The sequence below is a fragment of the Myotis lucifugus genome, unplaced genomic scaffold (assembly GCF_000147115.1).
Source record: "Myotis lucifugus unplaced genomic scaffold, Myoluc2.0 scaffold_331, whole genome shotgun sequence".
In the NCBI taxonomy this organism is placed as follows: Eukaryota; Metazoa; Chordata; class Mammalia; order Chiroptera; family Vespertilionidae; genus Myotis; species Myotis lucifugus.
Window position 1 is genome coordinate 401823 of NW_005871379.1, and position 15858 is coordinate 417680.

Genomic DNA, 15858 nt, shown 5'->3' on the forward strand with positions numbered 1-15858 from the left:
GGGAACTCAGAAATCACCGGGCACGGGGTAGAGTACTCACAAAGGTCTTGCCTCCACAGGGAGGTGGGGAGTAATGCCCCACACATCATAAAACCAAGCTCCACCACCGTAACCGGTTTGGCTCAGTGGATAGAGCGTCGGCCTGTGGACTGAAGGGTCCCAGGTTCGATTCCGGTCAAGGGCATGTACCTTGGTTGTGGGCACATCCCCAGGAGGAGGTGTGCAGGAGGCAGCTGATTGATGTTTCTCTCTCATTGATGTTTCTAACTCTCTATCCCTCTCCCTTCCTCTCTGTAAAAAATCAATAAATATATTTTTAAAAAAACAAGATCCACCAGGATCAAATGCTGCAAGTAGCTTAATTACATCACAGGCCAAGCTCAGTAATGTTTATAGAAATAATAAAAAATATCCAGCAACCAACAAGATCAAATTCACAAGTTCTGATATCTAATCAAAGATAACCCAGTCTTGGAAGGAAGCAGGAAAACATGACCCATAGCGAGAAGAATCTATTATTTCAGTGGAACTCAGAAGTGACAGATGTTAGAATTAACAGATAAGAATATTACAACAGTTACGATAACTGTACTCCATCTGTTCAAAGTTAATTAGAAACAGGGGAGATAGTTTTTAAAGGGATCCAAAGCAAACTTCCATTGATGGAAACTACAATATCTGAGATGAAAAATGCACTAGATGGGTTAGTGGGCAGAGTCGACATTGCAGAAGAAAAGATGAGTGAATTTGCAAACAGGTTAATTTGCACTAACCTGTTGGCTGGAGCCAAAGTTACCAACACAAAGGGAAAGAGGAGAGGCATCCATTCTGTTGCTGTTTTAGCCACAAACATGCGAATATACAAAAAGATGGCGCTGTAGACACGAGGGACTGGGGGCTGCTCAGATAGGAGTGCCCCAGAAGTGTGACCGTGGCCAAGCTGGAAGAGCACCAGCCTGCTCCACTTGGAGAACCAAAACGGAGAAATGGGTCCCCCACTCTGAGAGCCCGTGCACAGGAGCCTGGAGGGCTTCGCAGTCTTCGTTGGCTGGCCGCTAGCTGGCAGCTGGCAGTCTGGGGCTGACTGCTGGCCTGCTCTTGGGGCCTTATTTTTAGTTTCTGGATGTTGTTATGCCCAGATTTCAAGATCCCCACAGACCAACAGGGAGCCATGTTCGATGCAAAAGCAAAGGATCCTTTATTATTAGTAGTACAGACCCGGGTCTGGCTCCCAGCCCTCACTGACCCAACGGCCAGAAGGGGGGAGTGCCCGCCGTGAGAAAAACCAGGGTTTTAATAGGGGGTGGAGTGAGGGGACTGTGGGCCCTGCCGATTGGCCAGGCGCAAGCCGGGTCTTGTTACATAGGATGCGGTAATTCTTATGGCGCGCACATCCCTCAACTGTCATTGGTTAGTTTAAAGAAATCCCAGGCATGGCCAGCAGAGGCCTGGGCTTCCGGGAAGAAGGGGGTCTGAGCACATGGCTCCTACCCCAACATGGAGGATACGGGGCAAGATGGAGGGCATAGCCCTCACCCTTTCAGATGTCTTCCTGTATTTGGTGATTTTTCAAAACAGGGGGAAAGCGCTGCCTGGTTTTGTTAGTGAAACTCGGAGGAATGGGATTCAGCCAGAATTGCTCAGGACAGGAAAGTGGCTGTAAGAGAGCTGGGCTGGGTGGGGTAGGGGCGGGTGCTCAGAAGGAGGCGCCCTTCAGTGCAGGCCCACATGTTTCAAACAGGCCACGTGTTTTGATCCTGGTGCCTCCAGAGCTGGCCCGCGACCCAGCAAGCTCACCTGGGCTGTCTGCTCCACAGCAGCGGCTCCTTCCCTGTAACCTTTGGCGCAGCAGCATTACTGGCCACTCCCTCCCCGTGTGAACCCCAGGGCTTTTGCTGGCAAGAGGCCCACAGTCTGGCAGGGAGACAGGCTGGGCATGGTGTCCCGACCCCCTTCCCTCGGGGCTCGCTGACGTCTGGAAAGCACATCCACCCCACGGCTGAGCTTGACATTAAGGGCTGCAGTAGATGGGAAGCGTTAAGCGAGCTTGGGGTGGAGTGTTGGGGTGGGGAACCTATGAGTGGCTCACATAGCAACGGATCTGAGATCGGGAGGGGCTTGCTTAAGGTACAGTTTGATTTTGAGCTCAAGGGCTGGACCCTGCCCCCTCCCCTTTGCTCTCTCTGTCTCCATCCCTCAGCCAGCTTACCCTTCTTCTGCTCTGGCATCACTCCCTGGCTCCTCCAGTTACCAAATAGAGCCGTTCAATCTTTATGTTAATGTTCAATCACGGAGATTAGAGGTAGAATGCTGTGAAATGACGAGAGTACTGATAATGTTTACAATCCTGACTACACTAGATGATGTGTTTCACTCTGAGCAGGGAAGACATGTACCAACGGGCTGAGGGCTGGCCTTGGAGGTAGGGTCCCTGACTTTCTGGATAGAGAGCGGGGGGGATCCTCAGGGAGACTGGGGGCTACTGCCCGAGGAGGGGAATGCTGGAGAGGCAGCAGGCCGGTGTCCAATCAGCTGACCTTCCTCAGCACACACATGAGACCGCATGAGACAGAAGCCCCTGAGGCCTTTACTGCCGGGGCAATGGACGGGCCATCTCGGCAGACGGTGGGGCAGACATAGATTCCGCACCCAAAGGACAGCCCAGAGAGCTGAGCAGAGGGGCCCTGGGCCTGCGTCCAGCTGTGAGAGCAAAGAGGGGTAGGGCAGGTGTGGGTGAGTTAGAGGATGCTGGGGATTCCTGGTCAAGGAATAGACAGAACCAAAAGGCACCCAGTAGACAGCAGGGAGCCCAGTTCTAGCACTGATGGCCCTTGGCAGTCAGGCGAGCCCTCGGGGGGAGTTTGTGGGTGGCATGGCCTCCACCACCACCCAAGAGAGGGCTGCCTGCAGTGCCTGCTCAGACTGAGCCTGCGTATGTTCCAGAGCAGGGGTCCTCAAACTATGGCCCGCGGACCACATGCAAATACAAATATTGTATTTGTCCCCGTTTTGTTTTTTTACTTCAAAATACGATATGTGCAGTGTGCATAGGAATTTGTTCATAGTTTTTTGTTTTTTTTTAAACTATAGTCCGGCCCTCCAACGGTCTGAGGGACAGTGAACTGACCCCCTGTTTAAAAAGTTTGAGGGACCCTGTTCCAGAGCCATTCCAGGCCTCCTGTCAGGCCCACTCCCATTACAGGACCCTCAACTCTGGACAAGGTCTAGTTAGGCCTTCATCTTCTCTTGGAGGTTTATGCAATTTCCCCATGTGAGTGGGCAGGGTCTGAGTGAGATGGTAGAGTTTCTTCCGGACGCCCTCATCTTGGCCCTATGTAGGCACAGGGTAACTGCTGGCCATGCTGGCTCTGGTTCTGGCCATAGTCTCCTCCCTGTGCAGATTGGGCCCCATCTATATCCCACTCTCCTCTCCAATCTCAGACCTGGCTGAGCTCGCTCTGCAGGCAGCTGGCCTCTGCATGTTCCCTTTACGACCAGCTGGTTCAGACAGTCCATGTGATTGTTGCTGACCCAGGTGAAACCAGAATGTGTGTTGTTTTCAGTGGGAAGTGTAATGTAGATTCTAGGTTCCTGCATACTCCATATTATTGGAAACTAATGAGCTTGTATTTTTTTCATCCTCACCCGAGGATATTTTTTCCATTAATTTTTAGACAAATTGGAAAGGGGAGAGACAGAGAGAGAAAAACATCAATGTGAGAGAGATGCATCAACTGGTTGCTTCCTGCATAAGCCCCGACCGGGACTGTACATGCCCTAGACCAGAATTGAATCTCAGACCCTCAGTCCATGGGCTGATGCTCTCAACACCGAGCAAAATTGGCTCGGCCAAGAACTTGTGTTTTTTTGTGTGTGTGTGTGTTTTTTTTTAATGTTAAACCTTGCATTTCTTGGATAAACCCAAATATGCGATGATATGTTACATATATCATGTATATGCATATTATTGAAATGACTAATATTTTGATTTTTACATCTTTGCTTATAGTTGACAATATCCTATAATTTTCCCCTAATCCTATCCATGACTGATTGCCCAGGGGTCCTAGACTCCTCACTGCCATTATAGCCACACAGAGGACACAGCCAGCCGTCCCCTCTGCACTGAGTGTCAGGAACAGGAAAGTGCTGAGTAGATGTACAAATTGATGGATGGATGATGGATGGATGGTGGATGGATGGTCGATGGATGGATGATGGATGGATGATGGATGGATGGATGGATGGATGGTGGATGGATGGTGGATGGATGGATGGTGGATGGATGGTGGATGGATGGATGGATGGATGGATGGATGGATGGATGGATGTGGATGTGATGGATGGTGGATGGATGGATGGATGGTGGATGGTGGATGGATGGTGGATGGATGGATGGATGGTGGATGGATGGTGGATGGATGGATGGATAGATGGATGGTGGTTGGTAGATGGATGGATGATGGATGGGCTTTCCCTATTTTGAGCTCTCTGGCCCATCATGATGGGGTATTTCAGTGCTTACACCCAGCCTGGAGCCACTGTCCTGACTCCATTCTTTAATGGCTTGGAGGTCTTAACACCTTTCAGCTCAGCTTCCCCATCCCGCCCATCAGGCTCTGACCAGGGTGAATGGGCTCCACATAGTGGCCAGCCCATGGCAAATGCAGGCCATCCCACCCCTAACAGCAAAGTCAGGCGGCTCCCTTGCCAGGATTGTGCCAAGGCCCTCGGTTTCAGGTGGGGTGGAACTTTCGGTGTGTGTGGTGGTAGGGGGCCCTCTCCTCTGCCCTCCTCACTCCTGCTGAGATGCTCATCAGGCAAAGCTGGTGACCCAGAGAGGCTTGGGTCTCGTCACTGTGATGATGTCACATGGCCTTGGGTCTGGCCCTTGAAGCACTACCAATACCCCCAGAACCTACCTCTTCTCTATCTCCAAGTTAGGGACCCCCTCTCACTCCTTCCCCCAGGTTTTCATTCCTTGCCCCTCCCCTGGCATAATCCTTCCTGAGTGTACACTTTTGAAAATAAAAAGCAGGAAAGGAGGACATCTTCAGGCAAATTGTTTCCGCGCTGTGGCCTGTGCCCTCCAGCCCAGGGGACATGAGAAATGACATCCTGGAACTGGTAAAGACGAGTGATCCGGGAGCGAGATAAATGGCACCTCAAGAAGGTCCCCTGCCTGCTGGCTCTGTGTGGAGGCTGCAGGGCTGGCATTTCTCATAAAGGCTTCCAACTGCGGCCTTCAGTGACATCACCTCGGGAGCTTGCAATCAGCATGGAAATTGGCACAGGCTACAATGCGGGGCCTGTTACAACTTACCAGCACAGCACTGGGCAGGAGCCATGGATAGCAGCAGAGGTGGGAGGGGCTGGACCAACACTCACAGGATAAGCCAAGGTGAGCCCCACGCCTTTGTCACGTTTCTTTTATTAAAATATACAGGACTGCTGTTGGTGGGCACTGAGAACAGGAGCCACCCTCCCAGGTGTGCCCAGGGGAGACGCTTCTGCCATGCAGTCATGCGGCCAGTCCTCGTCCCAGCGTGGGAGACAGGCCTCTCCTGGCTGGACGGCAGCCCGTCTGGCCAAGGCCAAGGGTAACGGGGTGGTGGCCACCCTCTCCTATGACCTGGGCCCCTGAGAAGCAGAGCGACACCAGCTGGGAGGACCGGGCTGGGGGTGGGGGGAGGAGATCCCTGAGCCAGGGAAAGCTGATGCCTCCTGGAGGAGGGGAGGGACCCCAGTCAGACTGGAGATGGGGTATCAGTGCATCTCCAAGCCGAGGACTGCCTGTGGGTGCCCAGGAGTCCCCTGGCCGAACCAGACCAGTCTCCAGGGCCTCCGCCGTCCCACCCTTTCTGGAAGGCCCCGCTCACCCCGGGCCAGGCCGAGCAGAGGCGGGACGGTAGCCGATGGAATGTATGTTTGGGAATGTTCCTCGGAAGTCCCCACTGCCTGGGCAGGAGCAGCCATCCCTCTGTGTGTCCTGGAGGCCCCGTGGACCTCCCACCGGCCTCAGGCCCTCAGCCCTCACGGCTGCCTCTGGCCTCAGGTGGACATTGGCCCCATCCCAGGGCAGAACCCAGCTAAGCAGAGTCCGGGGTTTGTGCTTTTGAATGTTGGTGAGCTGGGCTGGGGAGGGGCTTGAGCCCCGACTGCTCTGAGTCACAGAACAGACCCCCGCTTCCTTCCCTGGGCCACCTGCGGGCCACCGGGCCCAGGGCTCCGGGCCCAGGCTCAGCCCACCAGGAGGGCCTCGTCTCAGAAAAGCGGTGTCTTCAGCTCCTCGCGGGCTCCACCTGAGCTCTGGGGGTGCTTGTGCTTTGTGTATGGGTTGGGGTGAGCCCTGCGGAGGTGGCCACACTGCTTCAGGACCCCACCAGAGGGGAGCTCAACCCAACTGCTGGGCCACGGGAGACAGAGGCTGGGGGACAAAGGGCCGAGAAGCCCTTCCTGGGCTGGCTGCCACCGGGCTCCTGGGCGGCCAGTCCCTGAGCCACATGGCCTCTTCTTGGAACCTATGATGACTTGGGGCGAACAGTTCAGAGCCTGAGGGGTGGGGGCAGTGCCACCACTGTGTCCCCACTGAGCCTGGCCTGGGCAAGTAGGGGAGGGCTTCTCCCATCTCGTGGGGTCGGCACAGTCTCCTCACATTCTCCACCAGGAAACCCAACCCTGAGCTTAAAGGGCCTCCTTCCTGGGATGGAGGGACAGCAGGGATGGCCCCTCATCCTCGCAGCAGAGCTCACCAGGAAACCTTTCCAGGAAGCAGCAGGCTCTGCCTCCATCACTTCTTTCCTAGTCTGAACACCCTTTATCCCGGCTGCCCCTCAGGGTTCTGCGGTGAGGTGCATCCTGGGAGTGTGGTCAGTGGGCTGGGAATGGCTGGGAGACAAGGAGGCCAGAGCCTGGCCCATGGGTGGTGGCAAAGAAGGGAAGCGGGAGGGAGGGGCCTTCACTCTGGAGACTGGACCCTCCTTTGCAGGGGAGCTGAGCACTTCCCTGCGCACACCCAGCAGCCAATAGCTGCAGACTCGGCCCACTGCAGAGGCAGCCTCACTCCCCTGGCCTGGGATGGGCTGGCTGGGGGTGTAGCTCATGTCACCTGGACCCAGATCCCAACCCGATGCAGCACCCCTCCCCGACCTAGCCCAGAGGAATGGTGCACGTGTGTGTGTGTGTGTGTGTGTGTGTGTAGCAAACTGTTCACTTTTTGCAAATATATTAGAAAAAAGTTTCTCTTGGAGGCTGTTCCTGGCAGGATTGAGGTGGTGACGATGGCCACTTGGGGATCCCCGATGTGTCCTAGATGACGTTCTCGAACAGCTGCATGGAGCTCATGATGTTCTCGTCCTGCGTGGAGAGGCGATGAGAGGCCGGGTCAGACCCCGGTGGACAGGGCGGGCGGTGCCCACCTCTGGTCACCTTGAGCAGATTCTGGTCAGGACCGGCCTCTGCAGGGACCACTCGGTCTGTGTCCCTGGCTGGGAGGAGCTGGTCAGGCCCAGCCCGTCTTCAGCCCCAAGGCCTGACTACAGCCCGTCTGGGATCGGCTAACTCACTGAAGGACAAACCTCCCTGGTTGCTCACCCAGTGGAGGCCAGGGGCCATGGACAGGTCACTCTGGGAGCGAGGCAAGTGGCAGAGGTCTGAGGCCCTGGCTCCCCGACCCCAAGGGCTCTGCAGAGGAGAGTCAGCAACACTGGGAGGCTCCAGGTGCCTGTCGGCCAGCGTGACCCTGCCCGAGGGCCACACTGCCTCATCACCCCTGCGGGCCCCCCCTCTGCCCCCTCTAACTCAAAGCACGCAAGGGCAGGGCTGAGATAGGGTGGGCCCAAGTGGGCTGTGGCGGGCAGGAGCCGGGGGAGGGGTTCAGAAGAAAGTGAAAGTGGAGCTTGGGAGTGGGGAGTGGCCTGAGGACTGGCCAGGGCAGGACACAGTGTTCTCAACTCCCGAGGACACCTACCTTCTGACAGGTCTCCAGGAACTCATCAATGGTCACTACCCCATCCTGATTCCGGTCCATTTTCTGCAACCCAAGCCACACCCTCGGTGAGTCTGTGTCTCACCAGGCACAGTCCCTGTCCCAGGCCTGAGGACGTGCACAGGGTGGGCCTCCTCCACCCCCACCTCTCCCCTCTGGCCCCTACACTGGGTCCTCAGCCCTCGCACCCCACAGCTGACCTCTCCCCAGTCTGCCCTCCAGCCCCAGAGGCTTCTGATGGCCTCCTGGGCTTACAATTCCCAGAATTCACCCCGACAGGCAAGTAGGACAGATGGAGCAACCAAGGCACAGAAAGGCCACATGTCCCACGGACACACAGAGAAGTCACCCCAACCCCATTCCTCTTGCAGACAGTTTCCCTGGAGGAGCTGGGGGGCGGGGGGGCGGGCTCTTGGAAGGCACCAGGACACGGCCAAGATGTCAGCCATCTTGGAATCTGTGAGCCCAGCCGGCCCTGAGCCGAGGTTCAGCTGACGGGGCACGGCCATTTACCCTCCTGTGGGAGGGGGGCTCAGGGTGGCTCGCCCAGGTGTCCTGAGCAGAGCCCCTTCCTCTTCCGGCCGCACATCCGGCTGGAGCGCTCACCTGGAAGAACCTCTCCACGTGCTCCAGAGGTGCGTCCTCCCGCAGGAGGGGGTAGGTGTGCCGGCCCATCATGTCATAGATGGACTTCATGATGGCCAGCATCTCCTGCAGGGGCGGAGGGGCTGGCATGAGTCCCGCTGCAAGGATGGGGGAGGGTGCAAAGGCCAGAGGGGAGGGGGCTGCACCCATGGGGGGAGAACCCCTCCAGGGCAGGTCTGAGCCAGCTGAGGCCGCCCTGCTCTGCCCCCGCCCCTGCTCTGCCCAGTGACAGCTCTGACTCTTCAAGAAAAGTCAGAGGTAGATTTTTGTCTCCAAAATTTGAGACTGTAGCTACTATTTCATATACAAAAAGTGTTTGGGCCAAAAGAACCCACCTGTGGCCCCATGTGGTGAGGGCCCCCCTTGCCCCTTGATTGGTGGGAGCCAAGGCCAGCCCCACCCTAGGCTTCTCCACCCGTGTCTCCCCAGGCCCTTCTGTAAGAAGGGCTGGTCCTAGGACACTTGCAGAACTGAACCCGATGTGTGGTGAGGGGCACACAGCCCCATGCTCCCTGCACTCAGGGGCCCAGGACAGAGCCCAGGAGAGGAGGAAGCCCCCTGGTGGCTGTCCCCGACCTGGTCTCTGGGTGGGGAGGGGAGGGGAGGCAAGACAGCCTGGGCAGCAGCCACAGGGGGCGGGAGGGCAGACAGGCCAGGCCTCAGTCCCCCGTACCTCTTTGGTGATGTAGCCATCCTTGTTAATGTCGTAGAGGTTAAAGGCCCACTTGAGCTTCTCCTGGACTGTTCCTCGCAGGAGGATGGAGAGGCCAACCACAAAGTCCTGGGAGGAAGGGAGGGTGAGGAGTGCCAATCTGACCCCAGTTCGCTGTGGGCTTCCACTGAGCCACAGCTCCAGAGTGAGGGGCTTCCATTACAGAGCAGGCAGGGGCCCATGAGGTTGACAGTGTGTGTGCATGTGCATGTGTGTGCATATGTGTACATGTGTGCGTATGCACGCATGCATGTGTGTGTGTGTGGTGGGGATGACATGGTGGCTGATACTGATCTTCTCAAGTAAAGCCATTCGAACATATGGTGTCTCAGGCCATAATGCATTGCTCTGATGGAGGACACCTCTTTAATAAGGGGTGCCCTCCCTGTAGTTTGCCAGGATCTGCATGTCAGAGTGTTTGAAACTCCCAGCTTCCAAAGCTAAGCTAACAGCGCTCAATTCTGGGCCAGGACAAGCCTCTGAGTGTGGTGGACACTGATCACCAATGTGACAAGACAGACATTCCCACGGCTCCCACTGGAAACGCCCACTGTTGTGTCACAACAGCTGGGGGGACGAGCCTTTCCCTCCGCTCCCAGGAGCCTGCAGCTGAGCCTCCCGCCCACGGTCCTCCCGGGGCTTCCTGAGGGAGGGGGGCAGAGAAGGCCGGTCCCAGGAAGGCGGAGGGGCAGCCTGTGGAGGGACAGGCCGTACACCCCGGGGCTTAGTCCCCACCCAAACCGCATACTTCCTGGATCTGAGGACGCCGGTGTCACAGGGAGAAAGCCAAAGGGAAACAGAGAAAAGCGATTTGGAAGAAACAAAATTATTACAGGAGGAAAACACTTAACAACAACTTTTGGATTTGGAGATTGGAAATCTGACATTCCTAAAATAAGAACAGGATGCTATAAAAAAGGAATAACTAAGAACAAGAAAAAAGCTTTTGGAAATAAAGAAAGCAAAATGACGTACTCGGGAGGACACGAGGCATGAGGGGCGAGAAGGGAGGGAAGAACGCCCACAAGGGAAGGCTGTGCCTGTGCAGGGCCTGCTGAGGCCTCGCATGCCTGCAAACTGCCCGCAGTGTCACCTGCAGGCATGTATCCCGATGCCATTCAGAAAACTGGGTGCAAAGAGAGCCTCCAGGCTTCCAGAGAGAAAAAACAAAGCCGAAGAGAAAAGCAGAATCAAGCCCGTTCACAGGGCCGGGGTCAGCAGGCTTTGCCCTCTGGGCAACACTCGGGGGAGGAGGCCACCATCCTGAAGGACCACAGCTTCCCACCACGCTCTGGTCCCACACAACACGTCAAACAAGAGAACAGAATCAAGACCCTCCCAGACGTCTACCTCCCACCTACTTTCTTCCTAGATGGCTGCTGGGAGACGTGCACCTGAGAAGAAAGAGTAAAGTGGGCAGGAGGATGGTGCTGGGACCGGGAAGACCTGACGCAGGCCACCCAAAGCAGGGGACAGGGGACGAGACCCCCAGGAGGTGCCCAGCCCCAGTGGATGCTGGAGCCTTGAGGCTGGGGATGCGTTTCCTCCGGGAGGTGCCCGTCCAGACGACAGGAGAAGGACCTGGGTGAGTTAATGATGAGGTCCAGACCCAGGCAAGTGAAAACTCAGGAAATTGCCAATGGCAGGCAGGATGAGAATGTGTGCAGAAGAGGAGAGCACGCCACAGTTTACTGCAAGGCTTACTGGGCTCAAACGCCCACCAGGTCCAATCGGAACCCTGTGCTTCTGTGGGAAGCTGGGGATGGAAACGTGTGTGCCTGTGAGGCCGCGTCCCCACCACCGGGCAGACGGCCGCAGGCCGTGTCTGAGATGGACAGTCAGGAAGGAGGAGTGGAGGCGTGCTGCTGCGAGGACAGTGACAATCAGCTAAAAGAAGGCTGCCTCCTCAGGGATGTGGGTGTTACTGCTGTTTCCCAAGGTCTATGGCCTGTAATCTGCGGGACTCTTGACATCACGTGTGTGTTTAGGCGAAGAAGATGAGAGTATGTCTAGGAAAACCACGGACTGTCCTCAGAGTCGAGGGCACCGCTGACTCCTGCTGGCGGTTTCCTCAGCAGCGAAGAGTCAAAGCATCTGAGTTCACGCCCTCCCTCTCCTCTGGGGTCCGACAGGCTCCCTGGTGGGAGGGGAAGGACTGGAATCCTACACAGGACCCCGTCTCGCGTGGGCCCCGGGGGCACCACTGTCCCCCCTCTGGCCTTCAGACGCGGGTCTGTGGTGCGAAGCCCTCGTGGTCAACCACCCCGAGGACTGTCCCGTTCAGGGTCCCTCCGTGTGTGTCGTATAGCAGCGGTGGTGCCAGGAGAGGGTGGTGGCATGTGCCGGGGCCCACTGGCCCATCCTCGGTGACACACAGATGACCTCACGTCCAGACAGCTGTCGAGTTCTAAATTGCCAGCCCTCACAGCACAGTAGTGAGTGGGGCCAGGGCTAGTTCTGCGACTCCTTGCCCTTAAGTCCGAGGCATAACCAGCCTGTCACATCCACAGCCCTGCTCTCCGGCTGTCCCTGAGGCAGAGCCCCGGGAGGCTGAGGGGCTCCTATAGCCACACCGTGATGCAGAGAGGCCTCCGAACTAAGACACCCAGCGTGGCTCCGTGCCAAGGTTTGCTGGTCTCGCCCATCTACTTTCTGGTCGTCTCTGGTGAGGGCAGGGAAGTTATAACATTTTCCCATATCAGTCAATTTGAATTAATATGGGTCTTGTCTCTCAAGAACATACGAAAGCATCGGGATCCTGTAAATGCCCATAAACTGACCTGAGTGTCCATTTCCAGAACACGTTGAGTCTGAGCCATGAGGGGGCTGAGTGTCATCCCAACCTGCCGGGACCCTTCCTGGCCTGTGCGCAGCCGGCATGGAGCCCTGCTGGTTGGGAGGACTCTGGGGACACACATGCCCTCCTCCCTTCCTGGAAAACCTCCCCATAGCAGACCCCGGGTCAAGAGGAAGGTCGTCATGGAGAACACACACCATGTGGACCCAGAGGCGCGACCTCACAGGCAGAGCGGCACATGGAAGGCCAGATGACAGCGGAGGTGCCAGGCAGAGGGGCCTCAGCACCAGCACCCTCAACTCAGCCACTGACAGCAGCCCCCCAAGGCCCACCACCACCTTAAAGGTGTCAAAAGACCCCTCCCTCGGGGGATGGGGAGTGATGGCCACAGGGGAGGAACCTGGACCTTCCTGGCACCCCCCTGGGCACAGAGGGGCCCTGCTGAGCAGTCGGATTCTCCGATTTCAGAACAAGAGGCGCCACCACCACGCCCTGGCGTGTCCCTCACACTAGCCCCTTCCCACACCCCCTTCCCAGACGTCTCAGGTGCCTCGAGAAGGATCTGCAGAAACTGGTCACAGGGAGGGGCCCTGGGGACAGTGGGCTTTCCCTGCTGTCTCCCCCTCTGCACGGACGGGATCTGTACTGTGTGCAGGCATCACTGAGAACAGGGAAGCTGGGAACACTGCACGTTCACACACGCACAGGAGCCCTGAGAGTGTGGCCCAGGGGGCGGGACTGTGGCCACCCAGGCGGTGTCAGTGCAGCACGGGGCGGGCGGGCGGGCGGGCGGGCACACGGAGGAATGCAGCACCGCCAGGATGCGATGTTAGAGCTATTATCTCCCCCGGCCTCTCGGTCCGAGGCTTTCCTGTCATCGCCCTTGGCCGAGTGGTTATCGATCACGCCTGGCTCTCAGCATGGGTTTCCTCCCCAAAGAGGTTTCAGCTTTTCACCTGCAGCTATTTTTAGGGGCCTGGGCTCCGCAGACATGCCTCCTTCAAATGATCTTGTGGCCTGGCCGGGGTGGGACCCATGGCCGCCCACACTGAGCCGGGCGAGGCCCTGCTGGGGACACGGTGGGGGGCAGGCTCCCCTTCCTGACAGCAGAGGCACCAGGCTGGGATGGCAGGAGCTGCTCAGGCCGGGTGCCCTGTGTGTTTCCTGACAAAGGCGGTGAGTCTGGGGCTGGGGCCTGAAGCCCGCTGTCAGCACAGATCTCTCATGGAGCCTCGTCTCTTTCTCCCGTGCAAACTCACCCTGGGTCACTGCCACCTCGGGGTGCCGCGGTGGCTCCCTGGGCTCCCTGGGGCTGGACTGGAAGACAAGGCTGGGAATAGGAGGCCAGACGGCAAAACCAAATTCTACTGACTTCATAGTTAGGCCCAGGCCAGGCAAACACAGTCCACCTGTTCGCCAGGGGACCCACTGGACCATGGACACCAGGATCAGGCCGGACCCTCTAGAGAGCCCGAGGGTGTGGCACCAGGGCACAGGGACGCCTGGCATGCCACAGGGGATGTGAGAGGGTACAGCAGAGACCTACCTCGAAGCAGATGGCCCCGTTCCCGTCAGCGTCGAAGGCATTGAAGAGGAAGTGTGCGTAGGTGGTGGCATCTGGAGGAGACAAGGGCACTGGCTGGGGTGAGGGGGGCCTCCTGGCAGCCAAGCTCCCACCTCAGGCAGCCCCACTGGGGGCCCACCTGTGTCCTGAGCTGGGGTACCCCCTTCCAATGGGATAGAGGCAGCATCAGGCCACCAGGAAGCACGTGGTGGCGGGGAGCATAGAGGTGGGGTGAGGGTCCCCTCCCCATAAAGGGACACCCGCCCTCTGCAGAACTGCCGTAGGGACGCAGGGGGGCACTGGGAGAAGCGGGAGCAGGGTCTGGCCTCAGACTCACCTCCCTGAGGGAAGAACTGTGCGTAAATGAGTTTGAAGGTGTCTTCATCCACCAGGCCCGAGGGACACTCCTGCAGCAGTAAGTCACCCTCAGCAGCCTCGGCCACCCCCAGCCCCGCACCCTGCTCCTCCCTCTGAAGGATGCCTACTGTCCAAGGCACTGCTGGGCTCTACTGAGCGCCCAGGAAAGTCTGGTGGTTGGGGCGGGGGCGAGGCAGGAAGGGTAGGGGTGTGTGTGTGGGGGCGGGGCGGTGGCTGGTCCCCTTGGGCCAATCTGGTCCTTCCCTTGTGCCAGCACATAGACACGCAGAAAGGAGACACTGACTCTGGGCTTGGCCCACACGCTCCCCAGACAGGTCTCCCACAAAACATGAGCCACATCAAGGCCCCAGGATATTTGCTGTTCCATGAAATTTCTAGGTCTGCCTGAGCCAAAATTCCCCTTCCTGGAGCCAAGGATAAAAGGGCGGGGTGGGTCAGGGCCTCTCCTGAGGGGTGGGGATCACTCACATTCTTGAAGCCCCTATAGAGGGACTGCAGCTCCATCTTGGTGAACTTGGTCTGTGCCTGCAGCTGCTCCAGCCCCTCTGGCTGGTGGCGCACCATGGACAGCTCCAGCTCACTGTCGCTGGTATCTGGAGGGGCACACAGACCCAGGAGGGTGGAACATGTACCCCCACCCCCGCTTCTCCTTCTTGCTAGGGAGTGGGTGCCAGGCCAGGGGCTGATGTCGGGGGTGGAGGGACTCTCCTCACAGACTGTTGTGTATGGCCTCACAGGCTTCGCACTGCACAAATGGAGGGGCTGTAGTGGGGCAGCACGCTCAGGCCACTCTGCCTCCCTGTCCTCACACAGAGTGGGCCGTCCCTACTCATCTCACCTGCAGCATGACCACCCTATTCGCCACACAGTAGGACAGGGGCTGGGAGCTAGCTCTGCCCTTAAAAGCACTGAACAAGGGGAGAAAGGAGGGATAAAGACAGCAAGACAGGCTTGAGGGACCCTCAACCTTCAAGACCCAATTCATGGCCACCCCCTCCAGGAAGGCCTCCCTGACTTCTGCCAGGAATGGGGAGAGGACCCCCCATGGCCCATTCAGCCTACCACACTGTTGCTTGGCTACATTTGGTGGGGGACGTACTCACATTTGGACATGAGGTCAAATCTCAAAGGCCCATTGGGCAGGGACAGCCCTTTTCTTTAATAATAAGACGTCCAAGTGTTAACTATCGTAGCTGCCTCTCAGCAGGGTGGGGAGAGCATGGATTTCAGATGATCTACTTTTTTACTTATCTTTTTTTTTTTACCTTTTCCTAAATTTTCTTGATGTGGCATGCATCACTTTTATAATACAAAACAGAGCTATAGACAGAGGAGCACTGAGTACCTACACCTGCTGAGCAATCTGATCACATAATTACAGACCTTCCCACCACACTGTCACTACCCCCGCCTCCCCAGGCACCCCACAGAATGATGAGTCTGTGGTGATCTGTCGCCCCTTTGCAATGCCCACCCTGTGCCCACAGAGCCCAGAACAGTGCCAGGCATGGAGTACTGCTAACCTGAGCCTTTAGAACCCTTTGCTGGACCTGCTCCATGCCCAACCTCTCCCAGAAGCACTGCCCACTCTCACTGACCCATGAGCAGCCTGCACACTGCCCAGCAAGTGGACTCTGTTGCCCTGGTCATGCACACTCCCCGTCTCCAAGACAGCTGTTTCACACCTTCCTCTCTTTGAACTGCCAGTACCTCCTCCCCATCCGGCCCTCAGCTGCTTCTATATCACCAAGAAAATAGAGCCACAGAGAAATTTC

The 15858-nt window shown here is 57.3% G+C and overlaps 1 protein-coding gene across 1 annotated transcript in view; it reads right to left on the reverse strand.

Annotated features, from left to right (window-relative positions):
* Window positions 1–5412: 5412 nt before the first annotated feature.
* Window positions 5413–15858, reverse strand: part of KCNIP3 (potassium voltage-gated channel interacting protein 3) — a 21639-nt gene continuing 11193 nt past the window's right edge. Inside the window, 7 exon segments of the mRNA XM_006109760.3 lie at window positions 5413–7356; window positions 7970–8032; window positions 8594–8698; window positions 9306–9413; window positions 13688–13758; window positions 14043–14112; window positions 14552–14676. Coding sequence (XP_006109822.1) covers window positions 7309–7356; window positions 7970–8032; window positions 8594–8698; window positions 9306–9413; window positions 13688–13758; window positions 14043–14112; window positions 14552–14676 — 590 coding nt within the window. The 3' untranslated portion in view covers window positions 5413–7308.